The 18,834-nt window shown below is 38.0% G+C and overlaps 1 protein-coding gene across 1 annotated transcript in view; it reads right to left on the bottom strand.

The window, feature by feature from the left end:
• Positions 1 to 281: 281 nt before the first annotated feature.
• LOC115655349 (disintegrin and metalloproteinase domain-containing protein 9-like) overlaps positions 282 to 18,834 on the bottom strand; it is a 37,079-nt gene continuing 18,526 nt past the window's right edge. Inside the window, exons 12-22 of the mRNA XM_030570709.1 lie at positions 16,028 to 16,199; positions 15,318 to 15,407; positions 14,507 to 14,702; positions 14,260 to 14,365; positions 12,133 to 12,307; positions 10,517 to 10,597; positions 9,154 to 9,259; positions 7,810 to 7,942; positions 6,787 to 6,853; positions 4,965 to 5,017; positions 282 to 2,925 (exon numbers count right to left, since the gene is read on the bottom strand). Of these exons, the coding sequence (XP_030426569.1) occupies positions 2,844 to 2,925; positions 4,965 to 5,017; positions 6,787 to 6,853; positions 7,810 to 7,942; positions 9,154 to 9,259; positions 10,517 to 10,597; positions 12,133 to 12,307; positions 14,260 to 14,365; positions 14,507 to 14,702; positions 15,318 to 15,407; positions 16,028 to 16,199 (1,261 nt within the window). The 3' untranslated portion in view covers positions 282 to 2,843. The remainder of the gene's footprint in view (positions 2,926 to 4,964; positions 5,018 to 6,786; positions 6,854 to 7,809; positions 7,943 to 9,153; positions 9,260 to 10,516; positions 10,598 to 12,132; positions 12,308 to 14,259; positions 14,366 to 14,506; positions 14,703 to 15,317; positions 15,408 to 16,027; positions 16,200 to 18,834) is intronic.

Raw genomic sequence — 18,834 nt, 5'->3', positions numbered from 1 at the left:
AATTGAGTGGGTTAAGACCAAAGTCATTTATTGCATTTGTTAATTACTGCAGGTAGATGGCAGTAGTGGTCACCTTACTGCACCTTTTTCTTAACCACTTCAGTAAAAAAATAATTTTTGTGAAATATTATTATACATCTTGGAGACATATTTTCAAACAAATGCTCTCTTAAATAAATTATCTTCCCATTAATTCATTTTCCAGAAGCTGTTGCAATCAGAATATATTTGCCCATTTAAAAAAACATACCTACATATACTCAGAAAATGATAGATATGTAAATATTTTTCCTTTTTAATGTTACATGTTTCACAAGTATTGATTTACAATAATCAAGCACTTAAAATAAGATGATGTAGAGAAAAATTCTTCTGTCGGTACTACAGACAGTATCTTGAACAATACATTTGTAGTCTTTGGGTAAAGGATTTTGGTTTGAGCCCATATATAGTGATTTTATACATGCAAAATGTGCATCCTTACGTACTTTGACAGAAAAACTACACTTTCACAGAACTTTAATACTTTTAAAACAAAACCAGGAACAAACATTTCCTTCTGTGATTTTAAAAGTGTACTTCTATTTTACTTCATACACTATTTTATTAAAGTACATGGATAATAGGATACATTTTTATTTATGTTTAATATGGGAGTGACTGAAATTCTAAGAGATACATTCTGACTCTATGCAGAGGGAATTGCTTGAGTCAATTCCCTTAACAAGGTGAGAATAACAAAATGCTTCTTGAAACACTGGATAGTATTTCCTTAATAAATTAGATGTGTGAATGCTATTACAACCAATATAGGTATAAACGATGATTTTTTATCCAGACTTAGTTTGAAATAAATTTCAATGCTAGTTTTCAGTAAACATTTTTTTCCCTCTCAGAAGTACCAGTGCAAATGATTTACTGATTCCTGATGTATATGCTACTAGAGTACAAAATTGACATCAACTTTTATATTTCTTACATTCAAAAAATAAAGGTACTATTAAATATGCTAACATTAACAACTTGTGCTAAGATGTTGCCAGCATGTAGTACTATTATTATTAAAACAATAAACAATAGGTTAACAAAGGGCACATATTTAATATAACTAAAAATAATACTTGCCTTCCACAGACTAAGAAATTACAAATGGAAGAGACTTATTAGGTCATCTAATCCATCTCCTTGTCAGTGCTGAGTTTTGTTTTTCTACTGTATATTTTCTGTTTCATTGTCTGGTTCAATTGTAAAATGGCAATAGAGGGGTTTCCACTGTTCCTTTGGGACTATTCCATAATGTAATAGATTTTAGGATGTTAGTTTATGCCCCCAGGATTCACACATGAAGCTGGCCCACCAATCATAGATCTCACCATTCTGTGTGAAAGGGTGTCTTTGCTATAGTGCTCACTTCTCTAGGGAGGGGTGAGTGAGCACAGAAAGCAGATCAGGTAGCCATGAGACCCATGTTGGGAGGGGGAAGGGATCAGAGAAATGTACATTGTTTCCCCACCAGCCTTATTGGAAATTCCTCTGAGAAGAACAGAACAAACAGTTCTTACCGAGTTTTCCTTCACCTCAGGTGTCTCACACAGACTCAGGAGGGAGGGATATGGCCCACAACTGAGAAATCTTCCTGATATTCAGCCTGAAGTGTCCTTTGGTTAATTTTATTTTATCATTCCTATCACTTTGAATCACCTTAAACATTTTCTCTTTTTCAACTGTGTGTTCACCCTGGATATATGTAATAGATTCCCCATGCCCTCATTCATTAGTTGTCCGTTTTGCCAAACTCTGAAATTTTAAAGTTGTTTTCTTTTAAATGAATACTCCTTGCTGATAGTATCACATTTAGAATTACAAGACCATAATCTTTTCATTTCAGAGCTGAAAGTATTCCTAGAAATCTCATATTGTAATTACCAGTAAACATTTAATATGTAGTTAAGCAGCTAGTCATTTCCCTGATATGTATTGTAAATAAGGTAGTACTCAAGGCTATGTATAATAAAGTAAAAATTTTTGCTGAGGCTACATTCATTATTTATACTCAGATTAATTTTTAAAGAGATTCCTTCATTATATTCTCTTCATCAGAATTCTTTTATTTGTAATAGTTGAGTTTAAATGTAATATTGCTAATAAGTTGTCACCACTGCTCCAGCAGTGTAAAAGGGCTGAAGTGGCATAAAACAGCCCTAAAAGCCTTGGTTCTGGAGGCACTCAGAAGACAGCCGTAATGCTGCCTCCCAAGGATCTCTTCACACACTCTAGCATAAGAGAGTGATGAGGTAGGGCTCCAGCACAGTGGTCCTGCAGAGATGCCAGGCAGTGCTGCTTCCCACCAGACAGCCCAGTGAGGTTGTCATAATTTAGGCCTCCAAAGCTGCCTGAGTTACATAAGAGCCTCAGAGAAACCTAGGATTAGGAAGGTGAGTGAAATTCATCTTAAACTCCCCTCTCCCTGGCTGCTAGTTTTGTGCTGTGCCTCAAAAAAGTCTAGGTTGTGGAAGAAATGATTATTTGTATATATTGTAGGTTGCAGGCCAACAAGAGTTGGGCTCTTATGTCTTCTAATAAAAAAGGCCTGGGAGGAGCTGAGTACCTGTAACTTCCACTGAAGTTGAATGGTAGGTGTTCATCACCCCTCAGTATCATGCCTTTTCCGATGAAACAGTCTATTATGTTTCAAAGGTAGTTCTGACTCTTAGGACTGCAAGATTGACACTTTCATATAATAAAGAAAAAATTAACAATTCTAAAATACTTCATTAATTTACCTTTTCCACATTTTTTTCCAGTTTACTCAAGGAATTTGTGAAGACTCCTAAAAATGGCTTTCAGACAACAGGTCTAGGTGGGACAGGTGGTCGTTGACGAGATCTTGAAGGAGCTGCAGGAAAGTGACTTTGTACTGGCTGCCTAAAGAGTGAAAAATACTTTTAGTGCATGTTGATACCATATTTCAGGAGCTGACAAAGATCATTAGTATCAGGAAATCTACCTAGCCACGTTATTTCTCAAGTGCCTGTTACAAAAGTGTTCAATCTCTCGTTTTAAAATATTTTGAATGTTAGTAATTATTTACTATTAATATTATAGTAGCACTTACAGGCTTTGTGTGATCGCAGCCCCATTGTGCTAGACACTGCACACACACATAATAAGAGACAGCCTATGTCCCAAAAAGCCTACCATCTAAATAGAAAAGACCAACAAAATATAAGAGTGGCTATATAGGCACACAGAAATACTTCAGATCTAAGGTCTTTGATTGCATCTTGGTTTCTGAAGTACTAAGTCCACTTTGTCTGCTATAAGTGATAATCCATCCAAAAGGTTGGAGTATCTTGAGCTTAGATATGGAACCAATCCTTTTAACTTCAGTGGAAGCAGGCCCCACATTCTAGTTATTAACATTTGCTTTTCTGGAATTGTGTGTCCTTTCAGGACCAACTTTCTACTGGAAATTTCAGAAAATGTGATGGTACATTTTTCTCCACAATGATGCCGCCATGTACAGTCTCATTCCGAAGAGGTTGTCAATGGCAGCATTTGTGACTGATAGAAGGCTGAACATGCAACAATATTTCATAATTCTCTACTGCAGAAACCAGTAAAAAGCAATTAGCACCAATGAAGGTATTAATATACTGATACAGTAAAGATGGAAGAGGAACAGTTTTTTGAGAGGTTTTTAAACAGTACTGCTTCAGCATTCCCACCCCAATCAGTATTACCTCAAATACTTTTTAAAAAGCAGTTGCTCCTTTTTTTTCTCAAGAACTCTATTTATTTTTGCACGACTAGTCTGAATGCTGAGGTAGCTGCATATGATTTCATCTTTCATAAGGCTAATATCACCTACCACAATTATCAGTCTGCAGCATTTAGTTTGGTTTGTAAGGCATTTAAACAAATTACAACTTGCAAGGGAATTTGTACATCCACATGCACTTAGTGTTGAGCAAACAATTCCCACAATTACAGAAAACTCTGGTTGACAATTCTTTGATGACATCCTCAAGGACTGCTATAACACAATAAGGTATTAAGAAATAAGTATCAGTAACAGAAATGTTCTGTAACTACCCAAACTGCTAAAGAATGCGTTGATGTGATGAGTCAGTCATTTAAGACCACTCAGAGAAGGAGGCTGATGGAAATACCAGCAGGATGGCCCAGGTAGCTGGGCTGGGCACATACCAGATGCACTTCCCACTTTCATTCCCACTTTCATTCCAGGGCACAGAAAAGTTCAGCTGGCACAACCTCTGCAGCATGCACTTACGTGTCCCCTTTCCCCTGTGAGGATCCTTGAGTCAGGGGATCTTCTGAACACTCCAGTCTGTATTTTGCTATGCAGGAAGTGTCATGTTCCTGTACTAGATATGGACTGACTACAGAGCTTGCTAATACATACCAGATACATTCATCACGAGATCCTTTAATGCTCTGACAAGTATTTAAATAAGATCTTTTATGAACAGTGCCGCCTAGCAGTGGAACAGTATAATACGGTTTAGTGTTCCATTATAGGAAGATCACAGGGAGCTGCATGTGGCACAGTCCAGGAGATGCACATTCCTTATATGGTCCCATGTCATCAGCCCCCCACCTTGCATAACAGAAACATTGATGCTGTTATCTATGCATCCTTGGCAGCAGGCTGGATTTGCTTCTTAATGAAGAAAAATGTCTCACTAATATCAGGACCATCTTAATAGTATTGTGTGACTTCAGAATGATGACAAGAAAAGATTTTTGAAAACTTCTCTGCAAATATATAAACACTGTAAATATTGCCTATTTTACAATGTACAAAACACTGTACAAAAGACACTAGAGAAAAGAGCTAAGAGTGTGCCGGATTTACTAGCCACTTTATGCCCTTTGTTTGCGATGATAATGCAATGAACACATTTTTTTTAAATACAGTAAAATATTTTAAAATTACAAACCTTGGAGCAGGAAAATGCGATATTGTAAAAATTCCAGAATTTGTTGCTGCAGGCTGAAAAAGAGAGCAACAAGAATGAAATAAAAATAAGTTACAAAAAGCCCCATTAACCCTAGACATATCTTTGAAAAAAAAGATGTGGCTAATTATTAATAAATACATAAAATTATAAATATACTATTGTAGATCTTTAACTGAGAACACTATACACATTTGTCAAAAATAGCAGAATACTTGTCAATACCATTTTTTGACAAAATGCCTCAAAAATTATGCCAAATCCTTTTCAGATTTAAGAGTTTAGGATTTAATAATACTTTGAATTTATGTAGAAGTATCTAAGGATATCAAAGCAGTTTGCAAATAATTTATCAAACCTCACTGGTGAGGTAGGAAAGCATTATCATCACTATTATACAGATGAGACAACTGAGGCCCAGGCTCTCACACAAAGATTGTGGCACTGCTGGGAATAGGAGCCAGATCTACTGTGCTTCAGCTCCAAAACTTTATTTCTCCTCTACAAACTATTCTTTTATGACTGAGTGTGTAGCAATTGCCATTAGAAAATAGCAGTCTGCAATTTTCATGCTAATCTACAGGGAAAATATGTCGGGGCCAGGTTATCTGCTCATCCCCAAGGCACTTTGAAAAAATTATAATTTCAGAAAGGGCAGTGGAAGAATGTATGGGAAATGAAAAGCCTTTGTGTGAGAAGTATGAGGAGTAGGGCCTGTGCATGACCACAGGACTGGGAGCCAGGAAATCTGCGTTTTATTCTGACATCAACCCCAGATTTCTTGAGTGATGCTGGGCAAATTACTTAACCCGCTCCATGGCTCAGTTTCTCTATTTGTAAAATGGGACTACATTTACTTAAATAGTGCACTGGAGCGTAATGAGAAGTAATAAGTTAACATTTGCAAAGCTCTATAAACAATTTACTATTAAATGGTGAGAGAACTAAACATGGAAAAAGGGAAGAGAAATTAGAATGAGAGAAAAGAGAAAAAGCAAGAATAAAGAAAAAAATAGAAAGGGATGTGGGGAAAACGCTGAAGACAGCAGACACAAAACTTAAAGGCATTAGGGGCAAGTCCTCAACATCACAACTGTAAAACAACACAAACATTTCAAAATGACACCAGCTGATTTTTTTTTAAATGGATAGTGTGCCAGGGAGATGGGAAGGAGAAAACAAAACCGTATGTTCCAAACATGCTTTCCTATTAATTTAGTTTATTTTTAAAGAGGATTCTTTAGCAAGGTCACACTTCTACTATTTTGCTTTATTCCCTAATTTTAAAATCCATCAAAAAGTTTCAGAGTTTTTTTTTTCCATTTTCTCTGCAAATTCTTCATATTCTCTTAGAATTTCTTATTTATTTTTGCCATAAATGGACCTATGGGCTGGCTTGGCAATTGCTGTATGTGGCTCACAGTTTAGGTCCAACATTATTTGGGCTAGCAAAGAACTCTTCAGACTGATGTTCAGTTCCTGTGGGAAGGAAGCACCTCTAGTCAGTACTAAGAGCACTGCTGAGTGTTTCCCAGCTTCCCTTTGCTGAAAGGAGGATGATGAGGCCAGTGAGTGGTAGAATCTCTCACCCTAACCCAAACAAAAATAAAATAGGCCTAAATCCTCTCTAAAATAGTATAAATCCCTTCAAATGCCATGTGATATTCGCACGTCTCAAATCTATTATATCATAAAGTTATACCATACAGAAGTCTAAAAATGCATCATGATTTCTAAAGTATTGTAACTTAGTAATCAGTGAAATTTATTCAACAGGAGACAGTATGATCTAACATTGTCTTACCTGATTATTTATAGCGTTATTCTGGTTTGGTCCGTTATTTTGCTTTGGTTGCTGTGTATTGTTGTCCCTAGAATAAAATTCACATAATCAGAAAAATTACTATAAATCTAGCTTAATTACATTTAAGCAGCAGTGTGGCCCACTGGCTAGGGCACTGGTCAGGGGTTTGCAGACCAGGGTTCTTTGTCTGGTTCTATCACTGTATGGCTTTGGACAAGTCATTTACTTCTCTGTGTCTCTATTTCCCCTACCCCCCTTTATCTGAATTGTCTATTTTGACTGTAAAATCTTCAGGGCAGGGATTATCTCCTGGTATATGTTTATACAAAGCTTAATACCACAGGCGCCTCCAGGTGCTACTTAATACAAATATGACAATAAATGAATACAATATATATTAGAAAAGAATACTGAGAAGTGAGTAGAGGAAAGGAACTGGACAGTTTAATTAAAACAAAAAGGTTCCTGTATAGCCATAAACTTTGCTGCCTGAGAGAAACACAAATGCATCAGGAGGCAAAATGTGTGGAACTACATGAGCATAATTTAGGGCAACTTCTGGCCCAGTGTTTTTCTTTTCTTTTTAATCTTTATTTTGGAGATACAGAATTTATAAGTGTGGATTTTCATATATCTATCACAATTTTAGGGTTTTAGGGTTTTCTGCATAATTTGTTTCCCACAGAAAAGGATTAATTTAAAAAAAAGAACGTTCCAATACTGCACCTGATAATGTGTCTGCCTGCACAGTGATTTAAATGGTGCCCTGCACATGCACAGGATGTGGTTAGACTGTGTATTCTGACAACTATTTCCTACTGTTGATAATACCAGGGTAATTCCACTGGTGGTAAAAGTGGTGGGAGCCCTAGTACAGACAAAGCCTCCAGAGGGGTCGGCTTTATAATACTTGGTGACATTAAGACCTGCTCTGAGTAGCATTAGAACATGATATATCAAGTGATGAAATACCCTATTGTGACAAGAATGACATTGGTTGTGAAGAAAATAAATTTTTGATACCTGTATCGTCTTCTACTTTTCCGGCAAAACCTTCTCTTTATTGCATCTCTCTTGATAACTGCTATCACGATTGCAATCAACACTGGAAGCACAAGCAGGAAAAACACAAGCAAGCCATCTCTAAGTGATGTATCTAGGGAAAAGAAATGCAAACAGCATGAGCTAATCATCTTATTTTACTTTATTAGGCAAACATTTTGCTGCTATATGAACCTCCTTGCTGCGAATGCTAAAACCTTTAAGTAATCACAGATAAAATTCTGATCAGTGTACACACATTAGTAGCTCCAATGAAGTCAAGGTAACTAATAGTATAAATCAGACAAGCAGGATTTGGCCCCAAGATCAGAGGTTGCTTGTTTTTTTTTTTTTAAGAGATGAAAGTAACAAGCTAACTTTTAAAAAAAGAACAGGAGTACTTGTGGCACCTTAGAGACTAACAAATTTATTTGAGCGTAAGTTTTCGTGGACTACAGCCCACTTCATCAGATGCATAACTTTTCTGTCTTTTTCCATAATGTCTATTTTTTCAAGATCCCTGAAACTGACAAACACACTTTCACTTAAAAAAAAAATTATTTGCCTGCACATCCCTAATTTTCATTATTTCTGTGATTCAACATATTTTCTTCAACACACTGACAAATCAATAGTAGGTTGTTTTTCTTTTCAAAATAAGAATTCAATAACAGATAAAAGGTTTTTTTTATAAAGTTATGGATCAATTAGTTTTTTATAAAATAATGTGTAACATGTTCTATGGTATGTATAAAAAGAAAGCAGGATTTGGCCTATTCTGCTTATCAGGATTTCCTAAATTTACATAGATGGGTGGATCAAATCCTGAACACTTTATTCACAAGCATGAGCCTACCAATTCTTTAAGTGAATAAGGAGCACAGGGTTCAGCCCACAGCTGTAATCAACCTGAACTTTTGTGATGTAAACAGATTTGTATTTATTTTTGTTATAATACATTTATTTTTGTGCTTTTATAAAAATAATGATTTCTAAATAATTATAATTTTTTAAGAAAAAAATATCAGATTTGTTTTGTAGTACAAGCTTACACAATATAAATGTTGGGCCAGATAGTGGGCAGGACTAAATCCCACCATGTCTCTTTAATATCCTGGCACTGGCACAGCTATAACGACACTGTATATAACTCTCTTTAAGTCAGTGGAGTTAAGCCAGCAGAGGATTTTGTCCATCCTCTGGGGTCCTGGTTCATGGCTGGGGCTCTTATGTGCTACCATAATATAAATAAAAATGAGATAAAAGTAAGTAGTAGTTTATTTTATCAGACATTACAGTCAAACTGAAAGAGCTTCAGCATCCTACCTATATGAGTTGGACCACTGTCAATACTGCCACCATAACCTGATTTATCACAAAAAGGAGGAGCCCATCCAGGATTGCAGTGACAATTCCCGTTGTTGTTACACACCTGTAGCCACACAAGATACCACAATTAAATAACTGTTTGTAGCACTGAAATGTAGTTTTTGCATTTATATTACTTAATTCTCCATATTCCATCTGAGAGATGGGAAAAAAAAAGGGTTCCATTCAGAATTGTTAACCAAGGGCCTTATCCAAAGTGCACTGCAGTCAATAAAAGGACTCCCATTGACTTCAACTGGCTTTGGAACAGGGCCCAAATCCCATGCTTGAAGGGACATCAAATTCCAATTCAAAATGAATTTCTTTACAATTGTCACTGATAACACCATATATTATTTAAATGAAAGACTTATAAAATTGAATAAGATCTTGTGTCTATGGTAGTTGCACTCTTCTTTAAAGACTCCTTTTTTATCAGACATATGAAGTGTTTTATTAGGAAGCCACCTCAGGCTACAGCCTTCAAACCTTTCTGAGTTAGTGGTATGTAAATAGTACTAGCATGTACCCAGAAAAGTTTGGAACATTACATTTATGGTCAACCCCAGAGTGAGGCTTGGTTGTAGTATAAGAAGCTGAACCTCCTCAGGGTTATTCCTTGAGAGTACAATGATTCTCACAGATAATCCAACTGAAGTCAATGAGACTCCAAGTTGTTGCAAGGGACTGTGCTAATAGATCGCTTTATAGAATTGCAGCCTAAACGTGTACATCCATTTAGAACAAATCAGATTTGCCAAATGAACAAATCATATTTAGAGTTGTACATGAAGAATTGTGTGTGAACACAGAGAGTGGTGGATAGCTGAAGGAGGGATCTTGGCACAACCATTTTTCCCCTCCACTGGCATTCCCATACATTGTGAGTGATATTGTTGGCTCCTGTGGCAGCAAACCTCTACAGCAATTAGCCCCTTTTCTCATTTGTCTTGCACAGAACATTGTTTTGAAGGAGAGCTTCTGGGTTTTACTATATTTGGATCCTGGTCTGATTTTTCACACAGGAATATTACATAATTCATTATATTTTCCTCTGCAGAGGATACATTGCTTTCAAAATTGGACAGCTCATCTAGTAATGTAATGGGATCTACTTTGCCTATTTCATATTAAATGTACTATCCACATTAGTGATGAATGGTTTACAGTGCATTGGTAACATGAACTATAGATAAAAAAATGAATTTGACTTTTAGTACAGATTTAGAAAAAACAAAGCATATGTTTCATTATTTATTTAGATCTACTGAACCTATCAATAATCTCTAGAAGCCTAATGTAATAAATATAATATACTTACAGCATGATCATTACACTTCTGCATTACATCGCAGTTGTAACCAAGCTCACTTGCATTAACACATTTAAAGTCTACACAGGCCTGAAAAATATTAAATATCTATTTTAAAAGAGTACTTCAACTACCCTAATATTTTTATAAACATAAAATAATATATATAAAAACAGTAATACTGCAAAATGTAAGTGGTGAGAAACAGGACTGTCTAAAAACACTAGATTCTTCAGAACTCTGGTTTAATTTATCACACTTTTTCATGCACTAGGATATACTTTGATGCAAATGAAATCAGAATATGAATAACTATTTCTTTTAAAGCTTTGTTAAACCAAACAGCAGGCTTTATGGAATAGAGCTAATAAATACTACTTCTCTGTGTGCATGTATCTATAAATTAACATTGAGTATTATTTATTGTATCAATATATAGACACACACATGCACACACATATATACAAAACACACAAAAACTATGTAGAACATTACTTGAGCTGCAAAATTAAGCACTCAAAAAATTAGGAAATGCCAGGTTTATAGTTGCTCACACAGCCCTATTTCTGCTCCTTTTGTCCCTCCAGGGAACTGACTGAGATCAGTTTGCTGTGAAAAAAATAGTATGTGATCACGTCATTAAAGTTTGTATCATATATGCACAAGGGGACTGAATTAAGGTTGTGTGAAGAACCATAGATCTGGAGTCTCCTAACTTTTGAGTGTTTGACTTGGCAATCTTACCAATGTTCCTTTAATGCAGATTTTGTATATAATTTTGTATGTAATTTCCTTTTTTAAAGAACAAGATCAAATAAATTCTACATCGTTCAACGACAGCAAACTCCCATCAACAGGGTGAACCTTGAATGTTAAGTGCCACAACTTGTATCAACAGCATATGCTGGCAACAGCAGAAGGCTGTTTTCCTGGAAAGGACATGGGTTGCTGGGTCTAGGGGTGATGAGGAAGTGAGCTGGCTCTCTAATAGAAAAAGCTGTTCCAACAGTAACTCTGTCTTCCCAATGCAATATGTGTTCCTGCTGCTTTGGTGGTGGCCTGAGCCCTAGGGGAGGGATAGTTCAGTGGTTTGAGCATTGGCCTGCTAAACCGAGGGTTGTGAGTTCAATCCTTGAGGGGGCCACTTAGGGATCTGGGGCAAAACTGGTCCTGCTAGTGAAGGCAGGGGGCTGGACTTGATGACCTTTCAAGGTCCCTTCCAGTTCTAGGAGATTGGTATATCTCCAATTATTACCTTACATCTGAAGTTTTACTGATTTTGTCATGCTGCCAAAATTTTCTTGCGGAGCACAAGTGAGAGAAGGGAAATGGCAGTTTTTAACAATTTACATGTCAGTTAAATCTGAATGGAATTTCATGAGACAAAGAAAAGGCACTTCCTGTAAGTCTGAGGGGATTCTCCCTGATGAATATCTAAGGTTATACACACAGACACTCTTTATGAGACAAGTATTTTGAGTGTCAGGAGCCCAAGTCGTTATGAGGAAAATTAAAATGTGGCTTAATGCTTTTGAAAGCTAAGGGTCTTATAGTAAGATGTATTAAAAAGAGAACTTTTCATTAAGTGTCATGCATTCTGCAATAACTGCTGTGATCTACCTTACCTTTCCTTTTCCACAAGCAGTTCCCTTTTGAACTTGAGCAGGATCAGGGATATCTGACCCTAGGTCAAAGTCAGAAGTCACACATGAAACACCATCTTGATTGCTGACAACACTAGAAGCAGGAAGATTTTCAAGACTGACAGATATACACTGAAGTTTGCCACACAGACTATGTCTGTAATAAATGAATAAAATACAAATATAAGATAACAGGGAGAAAACAGACTCAATATAAAATTATTATTTATTAATAAATTCACACAGTTTACACTATGAGCCAATAATTTTCTCTTGATGGAAATCTCATATTCTAAGAAAGCTTTCCCTTCTCTTTCTCTGTGTATGCGTGTGTGTATCATTTTATATATATTGAAGACTGCCTAGTCTATGCTTTTGGCACAGTGTAATTTTGTGTGTGTGTATACAAGGTATTTCCACATTTGAGGGAAAAGAGGAAACATTTCTCTTGCAGGTTGTTTAAAAAGAAATGGCATCTGACAGAAGCTGCTCAAAATCCTGGGATATGAGAAGTAATCCCAATGTTGATGGATTAGTGGAGAGAGTCCTGTTGATCAAGAGGATTAATGGTGCCTGATAAATGTATTCAGCATATGGCTCTGCAATTTATCAGATGGATATCACTATAATACAGCGGGCGCCAGACGAAGGACCGTGGCGGCAGTCGAGCATCCGCCAAAATGCCGCCGAATTTCAGTGGCGACACCTCTCGATGAGGCCGCTTGTTGGCGGCAAGCGGCATCATCGAGAGGCGTCGCCACCGAAATGCTGCCGAATTTCAGTGGCATTTTGACAGATGCTTGACTGCCGGCCAGGACGCAGGAGCATAGTGCCCGTGGGCACTGCGTTGGGGACTGCTGCCATAATATATGTGTTTGTCTATGGGTATATAAACACACATGCCCCTGCTAGAGGTGAGGCCGGTAGCACTGCCTATTAAGATTGCCTGACACTTCTCATTATAAGACCTGTTTTCAGGTGCTTATAACTTTGCCAAACTTTAACCATTTGGGCTGAAATTTTGCATGCTGGATGTTGCCTCAGTTGAAATTTTTGGAAAAATTCTTACAAAAGGGTTAAGCCATTTCCAAGAATGAGGTTAGGGGGAAATATATTGTTTTGTCTGTGTTAAAAAAACTGTGTCAAGCTTTTATTTGAACACTTTTAGCAGCCCCATGCTTTGTAGCAGGAACTTGAAATTTGGCAGGGGAATGGCCTTTCTGACAGGGATGTGCCTTTTGCCTTCCGTGTGAAAATCTGCCCAAATTTGGCCAAGTTATAAGCCTTTGAAAAACAAATTACAATTCCCATATTCTCAGTTCTATAGTGATGAGAGACCCAGAAAAGCTCTTGGGGAGATTAATATGTTTGTTTTCAGAACGGGGTCATACCACAGGTTATAAACTATATAATGCAGTGTAGTGCATAACTTTGGCCTTCCTATGAGGTTTTTTATTTTTTTACAAGGAATGGTCTGATGCAGGTCATCTATTTTAAAAATACCTGTGATGATGGGCCAGACTCTCTCTTGTGCCAAGATAGGCTGTTTATGGCTACCTGATTCTGTGGCCTGAACTGCCCCATATTCCATCTAAGTTAGAGGACCATAGGCTGATCTAGGGACCACATTCCATCTGAGAATTAGTGACGCACAGCCTGATACATCCCCTCCCTCCCTCTATGCTGTGCTGGGAGTGTGGCTGATGCAGGAACTAGGTGGATCAGTTTTCTGCCATTTGAAAGCTCCTTTCCATTAAGAGACCTATCAGCTGGCCAAGTACTGACCGATTATAGCTCCTTTCCACGGCCTAAGCAGCACAAAACGGCTGATTCAGAGGTGAGAATCTGGTTCAGTTTCTTAAAAAGAACATTTAAAGAAAGTTGAGTTTTACACATATTGTTTAAATTGGTTTTTAGAAATTGTTTTAATAAACAACTTAAAACAGACGAATAAAAAATGAAGATTAATGTAGGTAAACTCAGGTAGGCCAAAGAAATGAAGCATGTAAGCATTATCTGTATAATATATACTCTACATTATGGTACTGTTTATATGAATAAATGATAGAAGGAAAGATTAGATTCAATTTATACCTGCTTGTCACTTACTCAATGGGACATTTATTGTACGTTCCACCTGCCATTCCACAGTTTCCAAATCTATCTCCCTTTATGTTGGCTGCTTCAAAACAAATATCAGGTGCTTTTCTTGCTCCTAAAAGAACAATATCAATTTTTTAACAACTAATATATCTAATAAAAACAAATAATCCACAATGGCTATTTAAATCCTAGTTACAGGACAGAGCATATGAGTGAATTTTTCCTATTAATTAGAATTCTGTTACACAAATACCTTTTCCGTAGATGGATTCACACTGTGAATCGAAATTCTGGCAAACCCCACTATAGCAATATTCTTTCATGTTGTTGCATGGGTAGCCATTCATGATATATACATCATCTGGGCAGTATGGGTATGTCCCATTGCAGTATTCAGGTAGATCACAGAAATTCATTTTTGGTCTACATTCTACTCCTGCCACTTTAAACTATAAATGGAACAGAAAGTTACTCGGTTTTAGTTTGCAATAGTAGAAATTCTAACACAAAGATATACAATGATTATATAGTAGGTTCAGAAAGAAAATATGCTTGTAAATTTGAGAAAGATAAACATAGTTCTTCAGATCAATAGACAGAGCACGTATGCCACTCCTGTGAGCTTTTTGTGGCATGTTGATACAGTTGATGAACTTGATCCTGCACAGCACTGGTTCACAGTATGGCATTTATACACATCAGATAAAAAGTCCTGAGCAGAGAGGAGATGCATGGAAACTCGATCCTGCAGTAAAGAGAGCACTACTACATGACATCTAATTACTTCTGCCTAAAAAGTAGAAGTCAGGTCAGAGCTAACACTTCATTTGTAAGCTGAAGATCACACATAAGGCCATGAATCCTCAGACCAAGATTCTTTGTTCACTCACTGACCCTACTTTAATTTACACTCCTGAGTATGGTTTTAATAATGTATGTACAGGTGTCTAAAGATGCTGTGATAGATCCATTTCTAGAAATTAAAAAAAAATATCCACTACTAATTAGTACCAATTGTTTTAAGTTAAGAACATAAAATAACAAAAAGGGCTCCTCCAGCCTACCTTGCAATTTTCACAGCACAGCCCTTCAGCACACTGTGATCCAGACTTAAGTTTGCAGGTTGCAGCATCACAGCAAGGATTAGCACACTCCTGTAGCAAAGGTATGAATTAGGGACACAGGGTTTTTACTTTTCTCTATAGTCAGGGGTTTCTGAAGTACACAATCAGATTAAAATTGCCCAGAAGCCAAATGTATTGAGTCTCTTTCAGTATCTGAAGTTTAGAGTTCTCTGTCCTACTGGAAGGCAGCACGCAGTTTGGCTATGTATCAGAAACTAGAGAGAAACTTTATTTTTGATTGACTATTTGCATAGGGATAAGAGCAGGTAAAGCAACAACTGCTTTTCTAAATAGAACAGGGTCCTAAAGAAGCAGAACTCCACAGGTTTCTATTAACAGTTCGGAGCACTCAATATATTTTATTTCAAAGTTAAGAGTACAATATAGAAATGATTTGTTTTTAGGCTCTTTTTTTTTTTGGTGTCAGAAAAAACCTTCAATTGAACATGGGTTTTCCTCACCACTGGTATTTGCTAGCATATATTCTAAGTAGTACCAATCACAGGCACCGACCTCATTTCCCTGGGGGTGCTCAACCTCCGCTCCACCTCGGGTCCTGCCCTCACTCCACCCCTTCCCCCAAAGAACTTCTTTGTACAAAATAGGTTGAGATTGAAGCCTGGATGCCCCAATTAATTGAAATACTATACCTGGGGTTTGCCACAATCACATTCTTCATTCTTATCCATCATGTTATTGCCACAGACAGGTTCTGTGAAAATATCACTTGGTTTTGGAGCATTTTTAAGACAGTTTCCTCCACCATTCAAAATGAGATTCTCAAAATCATTGGCACTACAAGTGCTGAAATTCTTGGATGCACTAGAAAGCATAATATTGCATTTGTTTGGCATACACATTTTTCCTAGTAAAGATCAATTTATTTCAAGCCATTTAATAACAAAGTTCTATACACTGCTTGTGTAATAGTAGAAGATCATTTTTTAGATCTATATATTGCATTTAAGGAAAGATATTTCTAGGATTTAAAAGATACTGCCAGAGTTTTAGTCTTTCATATATTCATAGATTTTAAGACCAGAAGGAATTATTAGATCATATATTCTGACCTCCTGTATAACACAGGCCATTGACTTTCATCCATTTACCCCTGTATTTAACCCAAAGTGTTTGACTACAGCAGAGGTGGGCAAACCTTTTGGCCCAAGGTATGGAAATTGTATGGCGGGCCAGGAATGCTCATGAAATTGGGGTTGGGATGCAGGAGGGGATGAGGGCTTTGGCTGGGGGTGCGGGCTCTGAGGTGGGACCAGAAATGAGGAGTTGAGGGTGCAGGAGAGGGCTCCAGTCTGAGGCAGGGAGTCGGGGTACTGGGTTGAATGAGGTCCCTGGCTGAAGGTGTGGGCTCTGGCGTGGGGCTGGGGATGAGGGATTTTGGGTTGTCGGAGGGTGCTCCTGGCTTTGACCAAGAAGTTCAGAGGGTGGGAGGAGGATCAGCGCTGGGGCAGGGAATTGGGGCACAGGGGAGGGAGATGAGGGCTCTGGCTGGGGGTGTGGGCTCTGGGGTGGGGCCAGAAATGAGGAGTTCAGGGTGCAGGAGGGGGTTCTGGGCTGGGGTTGGGGTACAGGAGGGTTGGGGAGCTCCAGCTGCGGGTGCAGGCTCTGGGGTGAGGCTGAGGATGAGGGGTTTGGGGTGCAGGAGGGTGCTCCGGGCTGGGATTTAGTGGTTCAGAGGGCTGGAGGGGAATCAGGGCTGGGGCAGGAGGTTGGGGCATGGGAGGGGCTCAGGGATGCAGGCACTGGGCAGCACTTACCTCAAGCAGCTCCCAGAAGCAATGGCATATCCCCGCTATGCAGGGGTGAAAGTAAAATACAGCTCTTACCAGTACGGGTCCCACCCTGCCCCTGCCCCTGCCCCTCCCCCCGCTCCGCCCCGGAAGGCTGGGCCTCAGACGGAAGGGGGGAGGCAGGGTGGAAGTAAGTTACATTTCTTACCCGTACAGTCCAAACACAAGCAACTCACCTCTCCTACATACTTCATGGATCCCTCCTGTTGCATGACTTAGATATAGAAATTAAAGCTACTATTACCAGTACTGTCTGTAATAAAACTTTACTATTGGAATAAGCCTGAAAAACTGGGGGAAGAATTTTATGTCTCCTGCTCTGTTTTACCTGCATTCTGCCATATATTTCATATTATAGGAGTTTTGGATGATGACCCAGCACGTTGTTCATTTTAAGAACACTTTCACTGCAAATTTGACAAAATGCAAAGAAGGTACCAACGTGAGATTTCTAAAGATAGCCAGGGCCGGCGCTTCCATTTAGGCGACTTAGGCGGTCACCAAGGGCGCCAGGATTTGGGGGGGCGGTATTTTGCCGCTCTTGGTGGCAATTCGGCAGCAGGTGGTCCTTACGTGCTCCAGGTCTTCGGTGGCAATTCTGAGGTGGGTCCTTCACTCGCTCCGGGACCCACCGCTGAAGTGCCCCGAAGACCGGGAGCGCGGAAGGACCCCCACCTAGGGCGCCAAAAACCTTGGCGCCGCTCCTGAAGATAGCTACAGCACTCGACCCAAGATTTAAGAATCTGAAGTGCCTTCCAAAATCTGAGAGGGATGAAGTGTGGAGCATGCTTTCAGAAGTCTTAAAAGAGCAAAATTCTTATATGGAAACTACAGAACCCAAACCACCAAAAAAGAAAATCAGTCTTCTGCTGGTGGCAGCTGACTTAGATGATAAAAATGAACATGTGTTGGTCTGCACTGCTTTAGATCGTTATCGAGCAGAACCCATCATCAGCATGAATGTCTGTCCTCTGAAATGGTGGCTGAAGCATCAAGGTACATATGAATCTTTAGTGCATCTGGCATGTAAATATCTTGCAACATGGGCTCCAACAGTGCCACAGGCACTGCCTGTTCTCACTTTCAGGTGACATTGTAAACAAAAAACAGGCAGCATTATCATCGGCAAATGTAAACAAACTTATTTGTCTGAGCAATTGGCTGAACAAGAAGTAGGACTGAGTGGACTTTTAGGCTCTAAAGTTTTACATTGTTTTATTTTTGAATACAGGTTTTTTTTGTACATAATTCTACATTTGTAAGTTCAACTTTCATGATAAAGAGATTGCACTACAGTACTTTTATTAGGTGAATTGAAAAGTACTATTTGTTTTGTTTTTTACAGTGCAAATATTTGTAATAAAAATAAATATAAAGTGAGCACTGTATACTTTGTATTTTGTGTTGTAATTGAAATCAATATATTTCAAAATGTAGAAAATATTCAAAAATATCTAAATAAATAGTATTCTATTATTAACAGAGTGATTAATTGCATGATTGTGATTAATTTTTGTAATTGCATAATTAATTGTGATTAATTTTTTTAAGCGCTTGACAGTCCTAAATATAAATGATGTTTAGTTTAGAGGAAGTTCTTTTCCATGTAAATTCTATGATTTCCATCTCTAATTTCTTATTTCGAGTGG

The sequence above is a fragment of the Gopherus evgoodei genome, chromosome 7 (genome assembly GCF_007399415.2).
Source record: "Gopherus evgoodei ecotype Sinaloan lineage chromosome 7, rGopEvg1_v1.p, whole genome shotgun sequence".
Taxonomy (NCBI): domain Eukaryota; kingdom Metazoa; phylum Chordata; order Testudines; family Testudinidae; genus Gopherus; species Gopherus evgoodei.
This window is presented reverse-complemented; position numbering and strand designations above follow the sequence as displayed.